The sequence below is a fragment of the Bombyx mandarina genome, chromosome 17 (genome assembly GCF_030267445.1).
Source record: "Bombyx mandarina strain Sakado chromosome 17, ASM3026744v2".
In the NCBI taxonomy this organism is placed as follows: Eukaryota; Metazoa; Arthropoda; class Insecta; order Lepidoptera; family Bombycidae; genus Bombyx; species Bombyx mandarina.
Genome location: NC_143223.1, coordinates 9,392,702 through 9,419,496, shown reverse-complemented (window position 1 = coordinate 9,419,496; position 26,795 = coordinate 9,392,702). Strand labels below are relative to the sequence as shown.

Genomic DNA, 26,795 nt, shown 5'->3' with positions numbered 1-26,795 from the left:
TCCACTGCCGAAGAGATGAATTGGCAGTAATTGATCTGTTTCTTTCGTATGTCGGTTCGCGTATCTCTCTCTGACTTGTAACATCCAACTTAGTTTTATGTTGTTCTCGTTTATCGTTATAGTCTGATTAAATTTTTATTAAATCTATTTTTTTTTATATACTTTAGATGTCTTTTGAATTAATGAATACCTAAAAATTATGTATGTATACAAATAATATTCAACTTTGATTATGTTTGGCCCTATCGAATACAAAATAATGTGTATAATAAAATCTGAAACGGCTTTTTATTTTTGTTTTGCGTTGGTCATATCGAAATGGCCGACCTTTGTTAGGAAATTGGAAATGTACCACACAAAGGATCTTAAATTAAATCAACTATCCTAATATCCCTTTAGGACTACATAGAGGGTAGGGAGGTGAGAGGCCTCTATATAACTTGCTATTTTGTCTCAGTTCCATTAAACAAGTAAACGTGAAATAACTTTTATAATAAATAGCGACCCGCCCTCGCTTCGCTTCGGAAACATTAAAACACACATGAAACCAAATAAAAAAAATAAAAAAAGTAGCCTATGTTCATCAGGGACAATGTCGGCTTCTAATGGAAAAAGAATTTTTCAAATCGGTCCAGTAGTTTCGGAGCCTATTCGAAACAAACAAACAAACAAATCTTTCCTCTTTATAATATTAGTATAGATTAGTATAGATTAAAATCAACAAATTTAGTGAGCTTTATTTCTGTCTGATAGTCTGTGGCTCTAAATGTAGTATCATTGTATCTTCAAAATAAAGTATAAATATAAGTTAGCGTTACATATTGAAGATCAATAACGATAGTTAGTTAGAAATCGAAGCTATCTATCTGGAAACTTTTACAACTAAACTATATTTCATGTTCTTGATTAACTATTAATTTGTTTTCAAAAGACCTTCATTTATTTCGGAGCGATCTAAGTTTCACAAACATTTTCAAATGCGAACTCAAGTAAAATTCTCGAGTAAAAGAGTTATTTGAGTTAAATGTTTTGCTCATTTATGTGTCTGCTATATAGAACTTTTACGTACTCATATTTAGTATTATATTAAGTTAAGTTATAATATAATAAAGGCATTTGAACACACAACATGTGAAGAAGTTTTTGTTAAATTGTTTTCACTGCATAGATGAGTGAAACTCAAACTTAATACGAGCGTTTTTATTTTATTTATTTATTGCATAGATAGGTGGACGAACTCACAGCCCACCGGATGTTAAGTGGTTACCGGAGCCCATAGACATCACAACATGAATGCCGCCACCCACCTTGACACATGAGGTCGAAGTCTCAATTGTACTGTGTAGTGTAATAGATATAATAATTAATACTTGGAACTCAGGTCCCAAAGTGGTGTGTGGCGCCATTCAAATTGTCGTTGAGCTATGGTAACCATTTAAGATCAGGTGGATTGTGAGCTCGTACCCACCTAGTAAAAATAATACCTTCTTATTCATAGTTTTTTTTTTTAAATATTTTAACATTAATTCTGATATTTTATCTGTTCGATGCATGATTAACAATAATAATATAATTACGAAAACCTAAAGCGATACATTTTATATATTGCATTTTGTACCGAGACCGAAGAATACATGGATGGAGTGTGTGAATGATGATATGAGAGAGTGAGGAGTGAGTGTTGAGATGACAGCTGATAAAAGAGAATGGAATAGAAAAATGCGCTGTGCCGACCCCACATAGTGTGATAAGGTGGAGACAATGAAAATTTTATCATATTATCATTTAGAGAAATTTTTTTTTTTCGAAATTGGTCCAGCCGTTTCGTAGTCTATAGAGAATATGAACATACACACGTGTATTTATATGTACTATATACATCAAAAGATAACACCACGGAATTAGTAGACAATACCAACAGACATTCAAAAAGAATACCCCTTTTAGTTGCGATAAAAATACAATTCAAACCAATTAAATACAAGAAGTCATGACTTTTCCATTTCAACTTCGTCTAAAAGTGTATCGTAAAACTTTATCTAACGTGTAGTTGTTTTGTATTCTTCAAATAGCAGTCAGTAACATTGCGAATTAACGTCTTAATTACGCATACATTGTATGAAGGAAAAAAGTCAAAGAACTTCTTTAAAATAGTAACAATAAGGTCATACTAAATACAATTTTCTTTTTTTTTCTTCGCGGCAGAAATAGACAGGGTGGTGGTACCTACCCGTGCTGGCTCACAAGAAGTTTCTACTACCAGCTATTACGCAAATTATAATTTTGCGGGTTTGATTTTTATTACACGATGTTATTGCTTCACTATGGAAGTCAATCGTGAAAATTTGTTAAGGACGTATTTCAATAGAGAAATTGGTACCCGCCTGCTGAAATTGGTACCCGGATTCAAACATCATTGCATCCAGAGATCATGTGTTTCTATGATCTGTGGTTGCATCGCTCGACACGAATGCACCGGACGTTTTGTCCTTTAGGGCATGATTTTTCTTTATATTATGTTGAACCACAATTATATTTTAAAAAAATGTAAATGTTGTGTGTACTAATATCGTGTAAAGGGTGATATTATCTTATTAATAGAAAAATATTCACAGAGAAGTTTGTCTACCTTATAACCTTCGTTGCGTTCACGAATTAGCACGCTTATCAACTTATAAGCGCTCTTTAGGAATTGTGTATTGTCATCAGGGTGCAAATATGTCGTCTCCGTCGAAACATCGCTCCAAAAAGCAATCGAAATTCAAGAGGTTAATGCACAAAAGGCTTCCAATTTCAAAATGGCTCCCAGAGTACAACTCAAGTAAAGCCGTTGCAGATTTGATAGCCGGGATCACAGTCGGACTGACAGTCATTCCCCAGGCTTTAGCGTACGCCACGTTGGCCGGGTTAGAACCACAGGTAAAATCTACATAATTATTATGAAATAGCAACATTACTGACTCAAGTGCCTTAATAGTCAACCTATGATCCCACTGAAAATTCAATATGGCACTTCCATTTTTCTAAATTGTAGTAATTTAGGAAATATTTTATTTAAATAATAGATTTTTTCTCCTAAGAGTTCGCACTACTGACTATTGGGTGTATTGAATGCCCGAATGAGTAGATATCACTGCCTATTTCTATGCAGCTAGGGGTTTGGTCCCAATGGGACAGCCGTTATACAGTAACTTTGAGAATTCAACATCATGCGTCCCATGGACTCCGACAATCACCTAAACCCGTGTGTACCAATTTCAACATACAAACTCTCTCATTCTGTAATGTAACTTGCGTAGTGATTGGCTTGTGAATCCTTAAGCAACTCGTAGGCGTAACGCATGCTTTAATCACGGATGTCACATTTTTCTTACCGCATTTGTTTTCAGTACGGTCTCTATTCGTCATTCGTGGGCTGCTTTATATACATCATATTTGGATCATGCAAAGACATCACTCTGGGCCCAACAGCTCTATTGGCTCTCATGACGCATCAGCAGATACTAGGAAGGAATACAGACTACGCTATACTGCTCTGTTTTTTATCCGGAGTGGTGCAGTTGGCTATGGGAATATTGCATTTGGGTAAGCTTAGAAATGCATACACCTACACAGTAAACACTATAATCTTCACTATTACATATATACACGAATACACGAGCAATATAAAACTAAATTTATATTATGTAGTCATTGACAGATACTGGCAACTTTGTTGAGCTTATAAAAATAACAATTAGAACTTGGATCTAATGTCTAAACGTCAAAAACTGTATTCATTCGGTGCCTATAAGCTTTGGTGACAGTTTTTTGCCATTACAGTTATGATTATGTCTTCCTGTGTATATCATTAAGAAAACATGTAAATCTACTTGAGTTTAGATCACGTGGTTGTTTGTTTACCACATCAAAAAACAATGACAAAACCGGATGACCTGCTCTGTCATATCATGTTAACTTTTATTTTGGCCGATTTTTAAAAGGAAGTAAAATCTTGTGATGCCAATATCTCGTGCTAAAGTCCTCACGGTCCATGCACTCTTCAGGTGGCGGATTAGTTGGACGGATTACAATTAAGAATAAAAGCATCGTGACAATATTCACTTTAAAAGATTAAGATATGAGAATTCTGCGGACAGAAGCGCATCGTGACGTGCTTGAATAGTATGCATCTATTAAAATGGTTAGATTCGTATATTCGATAACTCTTCCATAAACCTTAACATAACATTAACTTAGGAAAAAAACTTAAGGTTGCCATCGAAATGACTATCGTATAAGTACGACTTAATCTATATATTATATTATAAAAATGAATTGCTGTTCGTTAGTCTCGCTAAAACTCGAGAACGGCTGGACTGATTTGGCTAATTTTGGTCTTGAATTATTTGTCGAAGTCCAGAGAAGGTTTAAAAGGATTAGATAAATATGAAAATGCTCGGAATTAAATAAAAATAACAATTTTGTTTGTTCTTTGATGTGTCCCCCGTCGGACGGATCCTTTTGTTTGTTTTAAGTTTATTTTATACAAAAGTTTAGATCGTTTATTTATCGATTGAGGCACTACGAAGTCTGCCCGGTCAGCTAGTATTTATTAAAAATCTAATATGAACTATTTAACTATTAATGTCAATCTATCAATCCTTCGATGACTAGTCGATTAAAATCAACTAATGGGTAATTGGTAGATACAAAGTTGTTATCAAAACACCTTAATTATCATATAAAACTGGTGGTGAAATGATTATTTTAATTTAAGAAATACAGCTGTTTTTTCAGTAAAGACATTTAAAATTTACACAACATTATGTGGTAAGGTGGCGAAATATGTGTTGCGGTAAAAGAATGTTAATAGTATACTACCAACTGTTGTCTTCGTATCCAAAACACACATTCTTTTCATAAATCTACTGTTTTTACATTTTAGTATTGCCTTGAAGGTTGTTTTTTTTAAACACAACAATTTCTGCCTTATATGCCAATTACAGTACCTATCAAATACAATAGCACTGTATTATAATAACTTCCTCTTTGGTACAAGGTCGCTTTGTTGTAATAAGCGCTACGAAAGAGAAAACCACTCCGAAGTAATAATAGGTAGGGAAAAAAGTTTTTTCGTATTTTATATACAAATTCAAGTCATTTGGTTATAAATAAATGGACCATTTGGTCGATAGTTTCTAGCAATTCTGTAGGTAGTGGCATAATGCCATTGATGTAGAAATGTTGGATTTCTGAACCAGAACTACGACAAGTAGCTTAGGCATTGCTATCTTGATGTTAATCTAATCTATACTAATATATAAATCTACAGTGGTTATTACGGATGTTCCGTTATAACTACTGAACCATGCATCCGATTGACTTGAAACTTGGTATCCACGTAGAAAATACATGTACTTAATGGATAGACTAATATTTATATCAGTGTTGGACTCCGTACACCAGTTGCGGGGGCGTTAATGATGAGAATCTTTGTGGGGGTGAGAAATAATAATGTTAATTTTAAATGCCCAGCGAAGCGGACGGGTACAGCTAGTACTATCTAAATACAATAATTCTAAAGAGACAAGTGAGAATTTGAAGGTGCAAGATCCGCTCTCAACGATAGATGCATTAACACCATCATTACCTGGAGCCACTGCGGTCATCCACAGTGCGTTTCCAGAGGTCTTTTTTGCCACGTACCATCCGGCTATGGAATGAGCTCCCTTCCATGATGTTTCCCAAGCGCTATGACATATGTCCTTCTATCTCCTATGTCCTTCTTCAAACGAGGCTTGTGGAGAGTATTAAGCGGTAGACAGTGGCTTGGCTCTGCCCCTGTCATTGCTGAAGTCCATGGGCGACGGTAACCACTCACCATCAGGTGGGCCGTATACAAGGGCAATAAAAAAAAAACCACGCTCAATATTTTCTGGTAGCTAAAGTGTGTTATCGTGATGGAAAACCACATTCTATCTATTGATAAGTTCCGGCAGTTTTTTCTCTTTTTCTTTATTGGAGTATCTTCAACTGTAAGCAATACAGATCCGAATCGATTATTTCATCTGGCGGTAAAAACTTACAACAAACGATGCTCTACCAATCCCACCGTGATTATTGCTAGTTAACCGCGTTTCGCTAGTAACTTTTTAATAAACGATTCGATTTAATTAGGTTTCAATAGAGAATCGTAAATGATTCCTAGATTACTTAGGTCTTTTTCAGTGAGCTCGTGTTGTAACCAAATATCCGAGGCCATAAATCCAGATTTTTAAAAAGGCCAATACTCTTTCGTGGTCTAATATTCGGTGATACCGTATATAATAATAATTTTATTTTGGCCCACTTTTTAGAAGATGCATATTCTTTATCAAGCTCTAATGCTATGTGATCAAAATCTCCGAACTAAAAACACTTGAATTAATTTTATGCTAATCTTACTGACAATGCGTTAAGTACATAAACATCACAGATTCTTTTTGCTTCTTGTGTCGCATTTTTTCTTTTGTATTAGAACATCAAAACGTATTGAATTTTATCATTCGATTCACTCATTTTAGCAGACAGAAAAACATAAATGGCAGGTTACCGTTTTTATTTTTTATTTTTCTGTTATCAAAACGCTATCTATTTAATAACAGTATCAATACCAACAGTACAACCAAAGAGATTTTACCGAAGCTTTTTCATCGATCTAATGTGATACTTTGAATGTCTAAAAATATAAAGAAAAGTCATATTTGAGTCCAACCACCCAAACATTCTTATTAGATTTTTAAAAAAAGTTCGTAAATGCAATATTTTTCGAAAATTTAGCATTTTTTAAATATCGATGATAATTTTTCGATGCTTTTGTTGTGAACGCATTCTAATCATATTTTCATGTAATCATTTACCATAAATATCGTGTACCGCACACGTGCCTTCTTTAGTTGAATAATGAATGTTCATAATCCAACGAACCTTGAGCCTTGGCCTAATAAATCACGCTTAAATATAAACAAAGTAAATTGTTCATCGTCTATAATAAAATGCCTACGTAACATGTGAAATTTAAATTAAATTTTCATTACTTTCGTATCAACGCTAGCCGATCCCAATAATTTCCCCTTTGTTATCATTTAATTGAAACGGCCCATATACGTAATACGATGTATGAATACAATAAAATCAGGCAACGTTCACTCTCTCGTGGGCTTCGGGGTCACAAATTTATGAAGTAATCGATGTCATGTTGCTTTTTAATATCCACAGACACAAATTTTACGGACATTCATCAGATATACGTACTAGCTTGTTAGTGAAGAATATTAAAAGCCTGCAAAGAGTACCGTAGTCTTGCTCATCTGTGAATGCGTTGAAGGGTAAGCTTCTGACGGGCAGTATCCACGTTGTGATACCACTTTGGGCATTGGTAATTACTTAATGCCAAGTTGGCGTTAAACGCCCTTTTTTGTTCGGTACTAGCTGACCCGGCAGACTTCGTAGTGCCTCAATCAATAAATAAAAGACACATCAAAGGAAAAACAAAATTGTTTGTTTTTATATTATTCCGAGCTTTTTTATATTTTCTCACCTTTTAAACCTTTCCTGGACTTCTACGAATAATTCAAGACCAAAATTAGCCAAATCGGTCTAGCCGTTCTCGAGTTTTAGCGAGACTAACGAACAGCAATTCATTTTTATGTATATAGAGCTCACAGGCTTAGTGAGAGAGAGTTTGCTAACACTAGCTCTAGCAAGAGCAGTGCTTCACAAAATCTACCACCGGATCGGAATCGCGACTCACTGAGAAAATCCAGCGAGAAACTCGGTTGTGGCTATGGATTAGGTAAAAGTTCAGCCACCAATCGACTGCAATAAAAATATAGGTTTTGATTTGGTTGTTGGTGTGTTCTCTACAGATATCCAAATATTTCCCTTTCTATATGAGATACATTGATAATTTGGCCGTAGACGCCATCATCCTAGTAATCGACGTATGTGGGATACACAAAAATGAAAGACTCACTTTAAGTCGTTCACAAATAGTGTAGACTTATTCAGTTTTATAGAAAAATAACATTCATATCTACATAGTTTATACTACTAAATAAATTATATCGAAAAATAACATTCATATCTACATAGTTTATACTACTAAATAAATTATATCTGAAATTGAACCCCAAAACAATAGTGCAAGTTATTTTCGTGTTAGACAATTGTGGAAACGCTCTAGTTTGATAGAAATACATTAAATAATTGATAATATTTGTTTATATATGTTTTTATATGTATATATTTATGATATTCATATGTATAAATATTATGTATGTTATATATACACATATGTTTAAGTAATATCACCTTCACACTACACCTACCTACCAAGCTTCATCTCTGCACTCCCCTAAGGTAGACTGTTAGAGAATGCCTGTGGCATTAAGTCCGCCTTTATACTTTCTAATATAAGAAGTTATAAATAAATAAATAAACTCAAATTAAATTATTTCAAGTGCGATAGACAAAAACACTAGATGCTGCCTCCTAACATTAACTACGTCACAATTCGCTATAGTCATTCTTTCCAGTGAGATTGTTAGGATTCGAATATTGTAACCGACAACTTCGAAAATTATATTTAATTTATAATTTCGCAAACAGTTTAAAACACCATTTAAAAATGGAAAATTCAAATATAATTAGTTATTCTAATATGCAGAGCGGTTGTATCTACCGTAGGAGTTGACAAGACACCCAATAACCAACAGTAAATAGCACCTATGCTATTTTTAATGTGATGTGTAATTAGATACTCCAATCTCTTTCGTGTATCGTGTAGAACCGCTTCTCCACTATTTGAATTATCAGCACCGTGTGAAATTATCCTTACACCATCATAAAATTTGATTAGTTAATAATTCCAATTAGTGTAAACAAATTGTATTTAGGCTTTGTAATATTTTACAGATAGGTAAACGCTCCGTTGTGTTTCGTTTCGCAAAGCACACATTCATTCCGGTTTGGACATTATTTGTAGTATATATAAAATGTTGACTTTAGACACACTTTATACTATGGACGGTAGAGGTAAGGAGTACCATCTTGTATATGGGACAAGTTTTTTATTTTTTTTATTGCTGGATGGACGAGCTCACAGCCCACCTGGAGTTAAGTGGTTACTGGAGCCCATAGACATCTATAATGTAAATGCGCCACCCACCTTGAGATATAAGTTATAAGGTCTCAGTATAGTTACAACGGCTGTCCCGCCCTTCAAACCGAAACGCATTACTGCTTCACGGCGGAAATAGGCAGGGCGGTGGTTTTAGCGGTAGGCAGCGGCTTGGCGGGCTACGGTAACCACTCACCATCAGGTGGGCCGTATGATCGTCTGCCTATAAGGGCAAAAAAAAAAAAAAAAAACCTACCCGTGCGTACTCACAAATAGTCCTACCACCAGTAATTACGCAAATTATAATTTTGCGGGTTTGATTTTTATTACACGATGTTATTCCTTCACAGTGGAAGTCAATCGTGAACATTTGTCAAGTACGTATTTCATTAGAAAAATTAGTACCCGCCTGTGGGATTCGAACACTAGTGCACCGCTAGATACATTAGTGTAGTAAGTGAAAATGATATGACTATAGCAGTTTTAAATAGAGTAAAGTGTGCTGGGTTTAGGTGAATTGTGGTAGTCTATAATGCAGCTTTTTTTTATTTTGACAACTTGCTATTATAGCGCCATTCTTCCTTGCTCCCTTTAAGCGGATACTTTTTAATACACCGAAATGGTGCTCCTTACTTCTATCCTCCATATTTTAGACTTGACTATGATGACACTTGTAGCTGATAACTCTATTTCTGTAATCTGACGAAGCGTGTCGCGGATAATAATATGTACTTTTAGGTTATTAAAATAATATTTTGCGTAAATGTTTGGATATAAATTGCGTTAATAAATTAGTAGTAAATTTGTAAAATAAAAAAATATTTTAGACTTAGACTTTATGTCTGAACCCACGTTGTGGTGATTATGATCTGCGGAACCGACTTTCTATACGTTACAACGTTTAAACAACGTTTAAAAAGAAATTTGAGTCGAACTTTCTCATTTCACACATAAACGGTGACGGTAATTTGTATTTTTAAGTATAGTGTTATAAGATCAGATATCGAACTCAACAAGATGGTTTCACTTGGTATATACCATCAGACCAAAATAAGCTAAATAATTTTTACTGGTGGTAGGACCTCTTATGAGTCCGCGCGGGTAGGTACCACCATCCTGGCTATTTCTGCCGTGAAGCAGTAATGCGTTTTAGTTTGAAGGGTGGGACAGCTGTTGTAACTATACCGAGACCTTAGAACTTAAATCTCAAGGTGGGTGGCGCATTTATGTTGTAGATGTCTATGGGCTCCAGTAACCACTTAACACCAGGTAGGCTGTGAGCTCGTCCACCCATCTAAGCAATAAAAAAAAGCTGTTACAATAATCCTAACTTCGATAATGTGATTACATTCTATTTCAATAAGCCTTTGTTTTTATCACCAATAACGAACAACAACACACAATATCTTCAACAGAGACGCTAAGTACTGCATCGGTGCTGCGATATTTTGTATTGAAAACCATAAGGCCCTGCGCGCGACTACTCTGCTGTAAATATAAGCAGGATTTCGGATCATTCAGGGTTTAAACACGCTCAAATAATCGCTTATTTTCGATCCTCACAGGCGTCCTCATTGATTTCATATCGGTGCCTGTAACCGTCGGTTTCACATCAGCCACATCCGTGATAATAGCCGTGTCGCAACTTAAAGGATTACTGGGCCTACAATTTGAGTCTGGTGGGTTTTTGGATACTTTGAAGAAGGTAAGGATTTGTTGGTGTTTTTTTAAAACATTGTATATAGCATGGGCGCCTAACGACATTATTTACTACCCAGATAGGCATACGATCAAAATGAGGAAAATGGGAAATTGTCGTTTCTTATTTTGTTTTAGATGGACAGGAACATGTTATTAATTGATTACTGGACAATACCCGATCCTGTTGACCGAATGGTAAACAGTCGACGTCGCTCTAAACACGTCATTACGGATTCTACTGATCCATTACCGGTGCTTTTAGGTACCTCAAGCACCGGTCACCATCTTCGCCGAACCCGACGCTTACGACGAAGGGCTCGACGAGTAAATCAACCCATAGACACAGCCCACTGAGTTTCTCGCCGGATCTTCTCAGTGGGTCGCGTTTCCGATCCGGTGGTAGATTCTGCGAAGCACTGCTCTTGCTAGGGCCAGTGTTAGCAACGCCTCCTGGTTTGAGCCCCGAGAGCTCACCTACACGTCAAGGAGAAGCTGAAATAGCCTCTCAAGGCTATCAGCATAGGTAGGAGAAAAAAAAGGTTACTGGACTGGACATCTCATCTTAAGAAATGAGGTCGGAGTATTAAATGGTTTTCTATAGTGCCTGTTCCACCCTTTAAATTGGGACTCATCTCATAATGTGGACCTTACCACTAATAAATTCGGATAGCTATCTTCTGCTACAGTATTCAGAGAGATTTTAAAGAACTCTCTTTTGTGACGGATTTCTTAGCAAAAAAAACCTAAATAAATAAAAACAAGAAAAGTAAGAAGTAAAGTAAAGAAAAAATGCAAACATCTCATGTTAAATATACAAAAATCCGTCTCGTTATTGTTTAAAAAACATATCTTCAATTTGTATGTAAATAGTATTCGACAAATCGTCACTACTACAAATGCTTTGGTAGGTAAGTTCTGAACTAGACCATTAAATACTAATCGCCGTTTCTAATTCGCTTTAATAATTAATTAATTCCGTTGTTGCGCAAATACCATTCGAACGGCTCCATGATCGGTTTTATAAGTTTTCCACAAGGATATCTGAATAAGTGTTGTGTATCTGTAATACAAAAGTGACTAATTGTAACTGCGCTGACTCGTGTTGAATGCGTGCGCGCGACTTGTGTGTGTGTTTGGAATTACATGTGTGTGTTTTTTCAAATTACACGATGATTACAGGTTACAGAACGTTTGCCGCTAGGGGCGCTGTTCCAACTGCATTCAAATTTGAGTTAACTTTTACGCTATCTAGAACGTTAACAAAATCTCACTAAGCACACATGTTACATTAGTTGTCGGTAGTGGTTAGGAACTTTTGTACCAAGATACCATCCGATACTGCGACGATAGGAACCATTCCGATTCAAACCACCATTCAAAAAGGTTACTTTTCACGAACTTGAAATAAATCCTAAAATTAAAAATTTAAGGTCGAATAGTAGCTTAGTGGCATATCGTGTTATCTCTGTCGCACGCTGATTTAATAATTGTGACGCCATATGATATGCTCCTATTTTTGATACTCGACAAAATAACTAGAGATGTCATTATAAGTTTTTACTGAGTTAACGTTTAAATAATCCCCAAGATAGTTTCAACACAAAAAAGGTTCCTTTATTTATAAAATAGTGGACGTAAAAACATCAATCTTAAAGGACTTTTTTTTCTATTTTTTTTAGGTTATTACAAATATACCCAAAGCTAGAGTTGAGGACAGCACGCTGGGTATTTCGTGCATAGTCATTCTGCTTTTAATGAGAGTAAGTATATATTGAATTATTAAACTCTAATGCATTGTAGGTACTCTCACTTACTGAAATTTAAATAAATTATCTTCATATAATATATTTATAAAATATTAATGATAAGTAAAAAAGTATTAGTATTGGATTATGTGATTAATTAATTTTTAGAACACTAAAAGTAAGGATGAAAAATGTCATTTTTGCCTAGTGACCTACTTACTGCAATATTTCAATTATTTACGCGCCATAGTAGATTTTTTTTACAATGTTTTAAATTAAAACCATTGACACGGTTGAATGCCGAAAATTATTTAGAATTAGCGGTGTAGTAGTAATTAATGTTTTTTTGTTTCAGAAAATAAAAGATATAAATTTATCACCCAGCAGAAAGGGCTTGAAGAAAACACTATGGCTTCTGTCGACTTCCAGAAATGCAGTCATTGTTGTTGTGTGCTCCGTAGCGGCTTTTATACTGAAACAATATCAATTGACTCCGTTCAAGCTGACCGGAAAAGTTAAGTAAGTTCATTTATTTTCGACAAGAATTAGGACATTCCGTAATTAGCGCAGGGTAGATCGGCGGCTCTGACCCAAAAATCCAAAAAACGAGAGTGCGTTCCATTTTTGTTCAATTAGCGTAATGTTGTATTTGGTACAAAATCATTTAGAAAAAAATATATCGGCCGCTGTTTGGTCTCATTCTATATAAGAATGAAAAATAATTAGCAAATTGCAAATAATAAACATTATTGGAGTTTTACAACATGAAGATAAAGTTTATAAGATTTTCTTTGAACTTAAGTGCGAATGCACTAAGACATAGTGGATTGATAATATTGTTTGGTATGGTAATGCTATAACTCAATGCAATTTACGGAGCTTAGACATAATTTTTGCCTGCCTATAGTATGTGGTAACGTCGAGGGGTTACACTGGCCTTGTCGAACGTGTAGGTAAGCTCACGCAGTTCAGCCTGGGAGACTGCGAACATCTGCCCTAACCTGAGCAGTGTGTAGCTATAGCCATCATACAACACAAGATATTTGACGGATGCCTGAATCTCGCTTACGACATTTTCAAGATAAGCTTGCATATATACAAATTCTGAACAACATTTTACTGGTGGTAGGACCTCTTGTGAGTCCGCAAGGGTAGGTACCACCGCCCCGCCTATTTCTGCCGTGAAGCAGCAAGGCGTTTCGGTTTGAAGGGTGGGGCAGCCGTTGTAACTATACTGAGATCTTAGAACTTATACCTCAAGGTGGGTGGCGCATTTACGTTGTAGATGTCTATGGGCTCCAGTAACCACTTAATATCAGGTGGGCTGTGAGATCGTCCACCCATCTAAGCAATAAAAAAAAAAAACATACGTCGTTCTGATATCGAGTCGAGGGAACGCGCTCTCGCCCCTGTCACATAACAGCCGGAGTCCCGCAAGGCTCCGCCCTCTCCCCGTTACTGTTCAGTTTGTATATCAACGATATACCCCTGTCTCCGGAGACACCCATCAAGCGCCCTTCGCCGATGACACGGCTATCTACTACTCGTCGTTGTTACATCGGCGACTCCAGACCGTGCCTGTTCAAGGTCGCAGGAATCCGCGAAATTAGGCACTGGCTGTACTCAAGCACTTTTTTATACTATGAGTGACGGTGAGCCCTAAGCTTCGGTCAGTACGCTTGGCTGCATTTGTGAGTAATGAAAAATAATCGAACAGCGCAGAATGATCGTTGTGTTGGACCTTGAGAGAGACCTCTCTTTCGTTTTTATAATGATAGATTGAAATTGTTCTCAGAAATAATACAAAAAGAACGCGTTCGCGTTAAAATTGGTAATAGATTTTTTTTTAAGTATACATACTTATTCGGATTGTAACATTTTGTAACAAGTATAATGAATAAAATTTACAACGTACCAACTTCAATTAAGAATTTCAAAAAGTGTTTGTATTGAACGAACAAAGTGGAATATTACCTTTTCATGCCTCATAATTTAATGTTCAATACAAAAAATATTCGCAGCTGAAAAATGTTATCGAGTGGGGAATGAGTATCTGGCTTAAGCGACATTTCACTTAATACGCGATATTTATGTTTGTAATTAAAGGTGCGTTTTATTTGGTATTAGCATCAAAAGTACGATGTTTTTAGTTGAACTTCAGTTTTTGTTTTGGTCAGGAGGAAACACTTAAAGGGCCAGGGCTTGTGCGAGATCCGCCTCCCTGGCCCCCGCTCGACGGCGGCGGAATTGTGCGTCTCTCACGCGCCCCGCCGCCTCCTTCTGCGAGATGGTGCACTCGCAGAAGTCGAGCATCGCCTTCCACGACTCGTCGTTGCCGAGCATCGATGCCACAACACTCGGCAACGACAAGTCGTTTCCTATTTTTGCGACGAGGACAGGGCGCCACCCCTCCCATGCGGGGCAGGCGGCGAGCGTATGCTCTGCCGTGTCCAAGTCGCAACCACAATGTGGCACTCTGCCGTCGGCTCGGCTGTGATCCGATGATGCAGGAACTCGAAGAAACAACCATGCCCAGTGAGCACCTGCGTGAGCCGAAAAGTGAGACGTCCTCTGTCACGATTCACCCAGTCCACAAGGACCGGGCGAATCGCCTCAACGGTCCTACGACCAGCCGAAAGATCAGCCAGGTGTCTGGACCATGACTCCAGCACAGACCGCCGAGATTAGGCCCTCCGCGCTCTGACCACACTGGGGCTGGGACGCGCCACGCCCCGGGCACGAAGGACAGCCCGCCACTGATAGTCAGCGGCGAGCGCCTCCGCTTCCAGAACCCAAGGCGGCGTCCCAGCCAGGAACTTTAGTTAACCTTACTCTGTTTAGGACAATCATAAACATTTTATATATTATTATAATTGTTTCTGTTGTGGCAAAAAGTCCTTGTAGTTGTACAAAATATCTGATCGTACTTAGCATGTGTGTTGTATTGTGTACCAAGAGAAATAAAAAGCCTTCTTTCTAAATCTAATTTTATCGAAGCTAACCAACCACACAAGATACAGTCCACTGTCCGAAACAACTCCATTCAAATAGCTGAAGAAGTTTCTTTGTTACGATATTTCTTCCAAATTTTAAAGTTTAAATGGCTGTAAGGTTTCAAAAATGACACTTAAACCAAATAGCCTTTTACCCCTCGATATGTTAATTTTTTGTTTCAATTTCCGCATTAAAAATGAAGCAATTGCCTCTCTGCCGAACAACAATAAAAAAAGTGCGAAAAGGCCGTTAAAAACAACCACCGAAAATACGATTTCGGTTAGATCTTTGACCTTCTGATAAACTTTAGATTATCGCGATATTTGAGAGAATTAATTTCACAACATTTTATCACTAACTCATATATTATTACATCAACATTTAACCAATCTTTATATCGGTAGGTCGCAATAGCATTCGACATTCGCTTTAGGTCGGCAATTAAGATAACAGTATAGTAATTAATTGTGAAAAATACTCTACAAATCAAAACTGTGTACTTTTACGGCCGACTTCATGAGAACGAATAGTGTACAGTTATGGAGGATAGAAGTAAAGAGGAATATCAGTGTATTAAAAAGTGACCGCCGAAAGGGAGCCAATGAAGGTAGCGCCATAATAGCAAATGGAAAGAATAAAAAATAGCGCCATAAACTATTAGAGTAAGATACTAAATTAAGAAGGAAAGAAACACTTCCTAAGTAAAAGGTAAAAAGAAATAGTTGAGTTTTGAAATACTGCATATTTTTTAACTACACAAGTCAATGAAAAATATGAATTTTTCAACCCAGCATACTTCGCTCTGTTTAAATCTGCTATATTCATGTCGTTTCCATTTGCTATACCTGCGCTATTTCTATCTATCTTCTTCTTCTCTGTCGTTTCCTCATTACTGAGGGTCTTGACCACCTTGGTCCAGTTTTTGCACCAGCTTCCTCCAATGCTGCCTGCATTCGGCCTGCTTAATGGCGCCAGGGACGCTGGTGTTTGTGGCCTCTTTGATCATGTCCGTCCACCTGGTTGGCAATCTTCCTCGACTTCTCTTTCCTTCCACGTGACCTATAACTATTAATTTTTCCAAGTTCTCAGGATTTTGTCGGGCCACGTGTCCGAAGTACTAGAGGAGACGCTGCATACAGATTGTAGATAGACGGGTCTTGATGTTTAGCTCCTCGAGAATTGACACATTTGTTCGGCGCTCCGTCCATGATACGCCCAACATTTTGCGCCAACACCACATTTCAAATGCGTCAATTCTCGATCGGGTACGGCCCTTGAGGGTCCACGTGTCAGAAGCGTACAAGAATATGGAGAAGATAAGGGTTCTCATGAGCTTTATCTTAGTTTTTTTGTTTATGCTGCGATTTCTCCAAATCTTCTCCAATCGCTTCACGGCTGATTTTGACATCTGGGCCCTCCTGACCACCTCCCTGTCACAATCACCGTCACTGGATATTAATGACCCCAAGTACACAAATTCCTGCACCACGTCCAGGTCACGCAGTTCGTGAGTGCGTGTCATTGTGCCAGCTCTATCGACAAACATCAATTTCGTTTTGGATCGGTTGATGCAAAGTCCGTAATCTTTGCTAACGACTTCTACTCTCCTCAGAAGCTCATGCAGCTCTCGCTCCGAGGTACCGATTATAGTGGTATCATCAGCGAAACGAAGATTATTAATTCGGTGGCCTCCTACACGAATACCCCCCTCCCAGTTCTCCAGAACGAGCCTCATAATGTGTTCACCGATGAGGTTGAAGAGTTGTGGGGAGAGAATACACCCCTGTTTGACTCCACGTTCGGGCTTCAATGGATGGGAAAACTCATTGTCCATTCTGACTCTCGTAATTCCATCCATATATAGAGTCTGAACAAGGGAGACGAGGTGGTCCGGTATTCCCATGTCTTGCATCACGTCGAACATTTTCTTCCAGTTGATGCAGTCAAAAGCCTTGGCGTAGTCAATGAAGCAGAGAGCCATCGGGACGTTGAACTCCCTTGCCTTTTCGATCAACTGCCTTATGTTTAAGATCTGCTCTCTGGTTCCTCGACCCTTAACAAAACTCGCTTGCTCTTTTGCGATTTGCCTACTGATAAAACTCTCCAGTCTTTTATTGATAATATGGAGGAGAATTTTACTGGCATGCGAGATGCATGATAGATAGATAGAGATCTATCTATCTAGCTCTAATAATTTTCTGTTTACAGGTAAACACTTTTTCAACTTTTCCCCTATATAAGATGGTCCTCCTTACTTCCACACTCCATTTGAACAGTATTCGACATAACCTATTAAAATGACAACTAAAAACGCGGAGTTAACTTGTTAAAGTAACTTTACTTATGTCTACGGCTCGCGAAAACCAAATGGAATATTTGAAATTTTACGATTTTCATTATTTTGTTACTAACTAAAACAAATAAAAAAAACAAAGACACGAAAATTTCTAAGTAATAGTTGCTTTATCTACCAACCTTATGGTAACAACGTAGCTTTGTGATTGAGTCACCTGATTTAATATATTCACTTAGAATTTTCGATATTTCGAATAGTTGATGTGTGTACATACGTATGTATAAAAATTACAATTATATAAAAATTTTAATATATAGACATATTGTTGTCTTTCATGCTCCTTTTTCGAAAAAATTTCAAAAATACCTCACTTAATTAATGTACGTGCCCCCTTATTTGTGATATATTGAATTTTGCGGCGTTCGTTTCAAATCTAAGTTGTTTTGTATTACGGGAAATATACACAAATGTAACTCTCGAACCCTGGTGGCAATTTGCTACTCCGGGGTGTTCGAGTGGTGTACTAAGTTTTAGAGAGCACTAATCCGTAGTAGCAGGAGAGCCTGTATGAGCTACGACCTTTGACCCTAAGTCATGGTGACCTTTATGTTAATATTTATTTGGAGGGGTGAAATTGTAATTTTTTTTTTCAGAGAAGGCCTTCCCTCGTTGATGTTGCCGCCTTTCAGCACGGAATACGGCGGCAAAAATGTCACCTTCATAGAAATGTGCTCCGATCTCGGTTCTTCCATAGTTTTAGTTCCTATCATAGCGGTACTGGGCAATGTGGCTATTGCTAAAGCTTTTGGTGAGTCAACAACTATATTAAGTTATTTTTTATATCGATAACAAGCTTATTTATGTCGCATCTAATGCAAAGTTAAAGAAACTTAATAAAAATTGATACTACCGCTGCTAATTCTCGTATCATCGAACTACAGTGAGTCGCAGGTCCTTGTGCCTTTGTTAATTATAGGTAAAACGTGGATGAAGCTTCCGCTATTGCACGTATTTCCGTGAAGTAATTTACATTGAAATTAGCGTAAAATACATTTTTAAGAAATGTAAAATATATTTTTAAGAAATCGTACATTCGAGAACTTTTGTTTTAGAGACAAATAATCTCAGCGGACAAGAGCAAATCCGAGACAAGCAGTTTGAGTCACATTGAATACATTCCCAATGATCGAAGTCTATAGTAGTCCGTATCATTAATGTATTTTCCTATCGAATTCTTCATATTAGTTAAGCAAATACATATATCGTGTTCGTGATCTCAACGATAACAAGCTTCTAAAGCTAGTTTGGTGTTCGGGATTGGTAGTGTTTGTTTTTTTCTGTCATCACAGACACGTGAAGTACTCGTTGGCGATTATTCACAGTTGACAGACTGTTAACAATGTATCAACATTGAATATGCCTACCAACTAAACATACAAGTCAGCAGACTGTCCCTGAAGCCGTAACCGGAACGAAATAATTGTCGATTTAATTAATATCACATTGACACGCAATGTAACGCAAAATAGATGGCAGTCGCCAGTATTCCCCCCAGACCAGTAATTTTACACTTCAGTTTTTTTTTAATTGCAATTACGTAGCATTTAATTAGTAAACTAATGCTTCTCGAATTTTTTTGAGAGGTATAATTCTAGAAATCGCCGGTCTACTTTTTCGGTAATCTTTACAATACCCCTTTTATCTAACTATCATTTGATTGGCGAGCGCAATGAGTTTCTTGCCGGATCTTCTCAGTGGATCGCGTTTCCGATCGGATGGTAGATGTTGCGAAGCACTGCTCTTGCTAGGGTTAGTGTTAGCAACGTCGTCAGGTTTAATCCCCGTGAGCTCACCTACTTGTTAGGTTTACGCTGAAATGGCCTATAAAGGCTATCAGCTTAGGTAGCAAAAAAAAATGTTTGGCGCGAAAACATTAATTGGATTTCTTGGATTTATCGCGATGTATCAAGTGATTCTTCTAAATTATACGTGCAATAATGGTTGCTTTTTATGCGTTTAGTATCTGTGAAAGTGTATAAATATAGGACATAACAAAATCAATTAATTCCCGTTATTCTACTGAAAGGTTATATGATTCCAAATAATTATCATTATTTAATTTTATCCCAGAAATAATTGCATATTAGTCATCAATTTTTTTTCCATTTTTTAGTTCCCATTTTAAATATCGTATATATTTTATTTTATTCAAGATTCAGCTCAAAGGACTAGAATCCCGGTCACTGTGTAACTATGTAATATGTTCCAGCAAGCGGAGACTCGATAGACGCGACCCAAGAACTGATAACCATATCGTTTGCGAATATTTTCGGTTCGTTTGTTGGCGCAATGCCGATAACGGGTTCGTTCTCGAGAAGTGCCGTGAACCACGCCAGCGGTGTAGCAACACAGTTCGGGAGTATATACACAGGTTTGTCTAAAATTGGTCACCCTCATAACACCGTCAATAATAATAAATGTCATCAATGTCACACGTTCGTTTGTGTAATGCCAACTTTTTTTTATTTTTTTTTATTGCTTAGATGAGTGTACGAGCTCACAGCCCACCTGGTGTTAAGTGGTTACTGGAGCCCATAGACATCCACAACGTAAATGCGCCACCCACCTTGTGATGTAAGTTCTAAGGTCTCCGTTATAGCACAACGGCTGCCCCGCCCTTCAAGCCGAAACGCATTGCTGCTTCACGGCAGAAACAGGCAGGGTGGTGGTACCTACCCGGACTTACAAGCGCGGACTTACAAGAGGTCCTACCACCAGTAATTACGCAAATTATAATTTAGCGGGTTTGATTTTTATTACACGATGTGATTCCTTCACCGTGTAGTTTTTTATTGCCTTTGTAGGCATACGAGCATACGGCTCACCTGGTGGTTAGTGGTTACCGTCGCCCATGGACGTCAGCAATGCCAGGGGCAGAGCCACGCCGCTGCCTACTGAAAATAAGTTAATTCGGAAAAAGGATTTGAAATTCATAAAAAAACAATGTAAACTAATCAATGTATCTATTTATATTGTCTTGTTTATATTAAATCAATCGCCTATACGACGTTAACCTCCTTAAGCCTGGTCCGAACTTATTTCTTTTTGAAGTGAACTTTCTTTAAGCGCGTTGAGAGTAAAATTTAACTCGCGACAGATTCGTTACGACTAGAGAGAAAATATACAATTTAGGACGAACAAGAGTGAGAAAGTAGACAGAGCGTCTCTCGAACCATTTTAATTGCGTAAATGCGTATCCAGGGTTGCCTTGGTACAATACAACTAAGATTTCAACCTCATCTTGTGATGTTCATTCCGCTTGCCACTTAACGTCAGGTAGACACACAGACCGTTCACATATTTATGCAAATAAAATACTATACTACAGGGTGGGCCATAAAGTTGAGCGGATTATAAAAAAACATATAAAAAAACTACAAAGCTCAGAAAAGAAAAAATATATTTATAATAAAGATTACAAATGGGAATTTTATTTTTTAAAAATAACATCGCTGTAATGTGTGCCATCTACACGTACACACTCTTCCAATCTAGCCCTCAAATTCGTGAAAACTCGCTGGCACATCGCTCGTGGGATATCGGACATTTCCTTGCGAATATTGTCTTTGAGCTGGGCAATTGTCGCCGGTTTATTGGCGTAAACGCGCCTCTTGAGGTACCCCCACAGAAAAAAATCCAGTGGCGTGAGATCTGGGCTCCGGGGAGGCCATGGAATGTCCCCTCGACGCGATATCAGTTTTCCATTAAACATTTCGTTAACATCTGCCAAAGACTCATTGGGATGTATGATCTCATGTATGGGACGTCGCGCCATCTTGTTGAAACTAGGTCCTGCTGTTATAGGCTTCAAAATTATGCAGTTGTGGAAAGAAAAAGTTACGTAACATTGCTGTATAGCGATCAGAATTTACTGTTATTGCCTGGCCTCGCTCATTTTCGAAGAAATGGGGTCCGATGATTCCACGAGCCGACATGGCCGCCCAAACCGCAACTTTAAGCGAATGCAAAGGTCTTTGATATTTCAATTGGGGATTTTCTTCGGCCCAATACCGACAATTTTGCTTATTGACAAATCCACTTAAATGAAAATGAGCTTCATCCGAGAAGAGGATATTGTTCAAACTTTGAAAACGCTCTAACATTGTTTCGGCAAATGCACGACGTAAATGGTGGTCATTTGGTTTCAATTCCTGTACTAATTGGAGTTTATATGGGTGTAATTTAAGATCTTTGGTCAAAATACGCCTTAATGATGATCTTGATATGGCGAGCTCAGCTGATCTCTTTCGGGACGACTGCTGCGGATCGCGCCGTACAGACACCGCGACTTCGCTTACATTCTCCTCCGTTCTTATAGACCTTGGACGCCCCGCAGGTTTTTCATTTAATGTCGAACCCGAAGACTCAAACTTTCTGACCCACGATCTGATCACACTTTCACTCGGACATTGGTTTAAATCATGTAAATTAAACTTAGAACGAAATAAACGCCGCGCAATAATGCCCGAATTACCATTTTTGTAATACGCTTTCACACAAAAAGCACGCTGCTCACCGGTAAAACACTCCATGGCAACTGAATTTCCGAGAACCAAGGAACCTATCCCCACTACCCGCACCCCGCTCCCGCTTTCCTGTCGCGAGTAATGTGATTTTGAAATTCGGACGCCTTTCTGGCCCACCCTATATTACATTTCCTTTTTAATATAATAGATTCGTATAAAATATAATAACACATTTAAATAATAATACAATTTCGTGAACGAATTGTTTGTAATGTCTGGTTTATGCCATTCTTCAATTTCAATAGTCATGCTTCGTCAAATTATTTGCTTTTAAAGTAAAAGCAAGTGTTTTTTTTTCATTTAATGTATTTTAAATACTTCCTGCTTTATTTTATGCTCCAATTATTTGTATATCTTGTTTTAATAACGAGACTCGGTGCGTGTTCACTATGATAAACTTCGTTATCTTGCGTTTATGAAAACTGTCCCTAAATGCCAACAACTGTATCAAATTCCATATCTATCGGCTAAAGCATTCCCGAACTCATAAATTACGAACAACCATCATCAAATGTCAGATGCGGTTAACTAAAACGCGTAATTGAAAAAAAAAACTTTAAAAAAAGAAAGCATTTAAGCACCTTGATAAGCTAAAGAGACACAGCACTATTTTAAAGATATTTAAATTAATAATTTAACTGAGATTACATTAAATATAAAAATATCATTTCACGATACCTGATTTATTTTAAAATTCATTCGCAACTGGAAACTACAGACGCCAATAGAAATAATTATTTGGAAGAGGAATTAGTGGAGAGATTAAAATACAAAATAAGGTGAAAGTATTTTTTTTATTGCTTAGATCGGTGGACGAGCACATAGGCCATCTGGTGTTAAGTGGTTGCCGGAGACCATAGAAATTTTTTCTTTGGTACATTTTTCCCTTATTAGGAAAGGCAAGGGGATACATACAGCCTTGTCTGTTCTAGCCCATAGACATCTACAACGTAAATGCCGCCACCCACCTTGAGATATGAGTTCTAAGGTCTCAGTATAGTTACGACGGGTGCCCCGCCCCAGCCTTCAAACCGCTTCACAGCAGAAAGAGGCAGGGTGGTGGTACCTACCCGTGCGGACTCTCAAGAGGTCTTACCACCAGTTATTACACAAATTATAATTTTGCGGGTTTTATTTTTATTACACGTAAATGTAATAGAAGAAGCGAAGTTATATCAATAACATGATCAACTAATACAACATGCATACATTAATACCGGTTGTAGGAAATATGCACATATTGCATTTGCACCATACTATTCAGACTGACCTCAGACAGACATGTCTCAAGGTGGGTTCCAGTAATCGCTTAACAACAACGGGGTCCGTGAGCTCCATTCGTCTATGGAATAAATAATAAAGCTTATATAAAATAAAAATAAAAATTTATTGCATACTAGGCTGCACTAAAAGTATCGGGAATGGAATATTTCCACTGTTCCTGTCATATTAAAATCTTTTTAATTGAAAACTCCTTGGTTTTAAAAATCGAATACCATTTATTTATTTAAAAAAAGATTATCGGTCTTGTCACGAGGTTTTGTCAAACTTGTTTAGTCGTTGAGAAAATGGAATTGACTCGAGAAAATTCAAGAGCGATGATTTATTATGACTTTCGAAGTGGTTTAACACAAAAACAGTGTGTTGACCGGATGATTTCTGCATTTGGTGATGAAGCCCCATCCAAAACCACAATTTATCGCTGGTTTGCTGAGTTTCAACGTGGACGTGTCAAGCTCAGTGATGATCCCCGTCAAGGTCGTCCAAAAACTGCAGTCACCCAAGAAAACGTTGATGCTGTGCGTAAGCTGATTGAGGAAGATTGACATGTGACATACCGCGAAATTCAGGCAACTTTAGACATTGGCATGAGTCAAATACAAATAATCTTGCATGAACAATGATGGATACCGCATTCGCTCTGTGAAGAGCAAAAAGCGGCTCGCGTTACTTGGTGCGTCAGAACTCTCGAAAGATTCCAATCCAGGCTGTATACAACATTGTATCAGGTGAAGAATCCTGGATATACGCGTACGAACCCGAAACAAAAAACCAGTCACGAGTTTGGGTGTTCGAAAATGAGTTAAAGCCAACAAAAATTGTTCGTTCACGGAGTGTTGCAAAAAAAATGTTGGCCACGTTTGTCTCCAAAACCGGCCATGTTACGACTATTCCTCTTGAGGGACAAAGAACGTTTAATGCAGATTGGTATGCTAGCATTTGTTTGCCACAGGTCGTTTCTGAACTCCGTAAAGAGAACTGCAACCGCCGCATCATCCTCCATCACGACAATGCGAGTTCTCACACCGCGCACAGAACAAAAGAGTTTTTAGAGCAAGAAAACATAGAATTATTAGACCATCCGCCGTACAGCCCCGACCTAAGCCCTAATGATTTCTATACTTTCCCTAAAATAAAGAATAAATTGCGTTTCATCACCTGAAGAAGCTGTGGACGCCTACAAAACGGCCATTTTGGAGACCCCAACTTCCGAATGGAATGGTTGCTTCAATGATTGGTTCCATCGTATGGAAAAATGTGTCAAATTTCGTGGAGAATACTTCGAAAAGCAATAAATACATTTTTAAATAGTACTGTTGTGTCACTTCGTTAATTTCCGAAATTTTCAGTGCCGCCCTCGTATTGTAAAGCCACAATCCCGTCAACTCATAATCAACGCAATCATTTTATTGTCTAAGCAAACGTCTAAATCAAGCGAAGTTGATAAATAATACTTGAACAATAAGCTGTGAAGAATAAGTTTCATTTGTATTGGGTCAATGTCCTCTCAATTGTGTTTATTATTAAGGCTATGTTCCAATATACACTGCGAGAACTGCTCAGTGCTTTTACTGTATGGGGAGAAATTCTTTCCGATATGGACTGATTGTATACAGTCGCAGTATTCTAGAGAAATATATGACGTCATAAATCGTCGCAATTTTTCTACTGTGAACACTAGTGATTTAGATAGGTGCTATTTTGATCACGTGATCAAATTTGCATAGCCTCATTCATACTACCTGGAGCCACTGCGTTCATCCACTGTGCATTTCTAGAGATCTTTATTTGCTACATCCAGCTTTGGAATGAGCACCCCTCCACGGTGTTTCCCGAGCGCTATGACATGTCCTTCTTCAAACGAGGGTTGTGGAGAGTACTTAACGGTAGGCAGAAGCTTTACTCTGCCCTGGCAGCGCCAAGGAATGGCTTCGCTGCTTACTAAATTGACCATACACATTACAGTACTCGGAGTATATATCGGAGCATAACCTAAGTAAAGTATTCGTAATTATTTAGATTAGAGACATGCCAAGTTCGATGTTTGTTGAGATTAGGGGAACCTTCATAACCATTACAATTAGTTCATGGCATTGTAAATTAAAACATCTATATTATATACATATTTTCCTGTCAATCATAATACAAAATACAAATGTCCACGAATTACTTCCACTGTGAAGGAATAATGTGGTGCAATAAAAAAAATCCACACCAATTCTATTTTGCGTAATTACTGGTGGTTTTTATCCCTTCGAATAGTGAGGGAGAACGAGCTCTCCCAACCCAGCTGGCGCTAGGTTACAGGAATCCATCATCACACCATAATGATGCGCCATTCTTGAGACATGAGTTCGAAGTCTTATTTATGCAGTTTGACGGTCGTCCATTCCTCAATTTTAGTAGATTAAAATAAAAGAATTAAAATATGTTTAAGAAAAGTTATGGAGCTCCTTTTTTAATTCTCAGGTGCTTTGGTACTTCTCGCCTTAAGTCTGCTCACTCCATACTTCTACTACATACCAAAAGCCGCACTCGCGGCGGTCATCATTTGCGCTGTGATATTTATGATAGAATACGAGGTAAATATAATTTCCAAAAAAAAATTATTTTTGAAATGTGCACTAGTTTTTCTGCTGTATATAAATCTTCTTCTTTTATCAGTCTCTGTCACTTTATTCTTATAGCAAACTAGATCACGACTAGCTTCCTTGTGTTCATGTTCATTTTACACGCTTATTTTACACAGAAAATTTCATGTTTATAAGCACTTCAATGGGAATCTAGCTACTAAACGTACTTTTCTTGTGTCCTACCCCCATTAGACAGCATCTGAGCCGCAACTCTCGCCTGATTAATTAACAACGTCAATACCCTAACATATTTCATTTAGTGTACATTCAACAATTTCTCTCTTTGTTCTTCTTATTAAAACGCCGGAATATCTAGTAGACTCTGGGAAAGACGAATCCGAAGATACTGACAATGAATCTATTTCTAAGAGACCTAAAAGACTAAAACATACATTGTCAAATAAAAGAGGCAAAGTT

At 37.6% G+C, this 26,795-nt stretch overlaps 1 protein-coding gene across 2 annotated transcripts in view; it reads left to right on the top strand.

The window, feature by feature from the left end:
* LOC114240622 (sodium-independent sulfate anion transporter) overlaps positions 1–26,795 on the top strand; it is a 43,105-nt gene that overhangs the window by 10,876 nt on the left and 5,434 nt on the right. For both annotated transcript variants that reach the window (XM_028171239.2, XM_028171238.2), the window contains exons 2-9: positions 2,710–2,919; positions 3,390–3,585; positions 10,708–10,847; positions 12,523–12,603; positions 12,944–13,107; positions 18,532–18,686; positions 20,148–20,309; positions 26,215–26,327. In XM_028171239.2, the coding sequence (XP_028027040.2) occupies positions 2,719–2,919; positions 3,390–3,585; positions 10,708–10,847; positions 12,523–12,603; positions 12,944–13,107; positions 18,532–18,686; positions 20,148–20,309; positions 26,215–26,327 (1,212 nt within the window). In that variant the 5' untranslated portion in view covers positions 2,710–2,718. The remainder of the gene's footprint in view (positions 1–2,709; positions 2,920–3,389; positions 3,586–10,707; positions 10,848–12,522; positions 12,604–12,943; positions 13,108–18,531; positions 18,687–20,147; positions 20,310–26,214; positions 26,328–26,795) is intronic.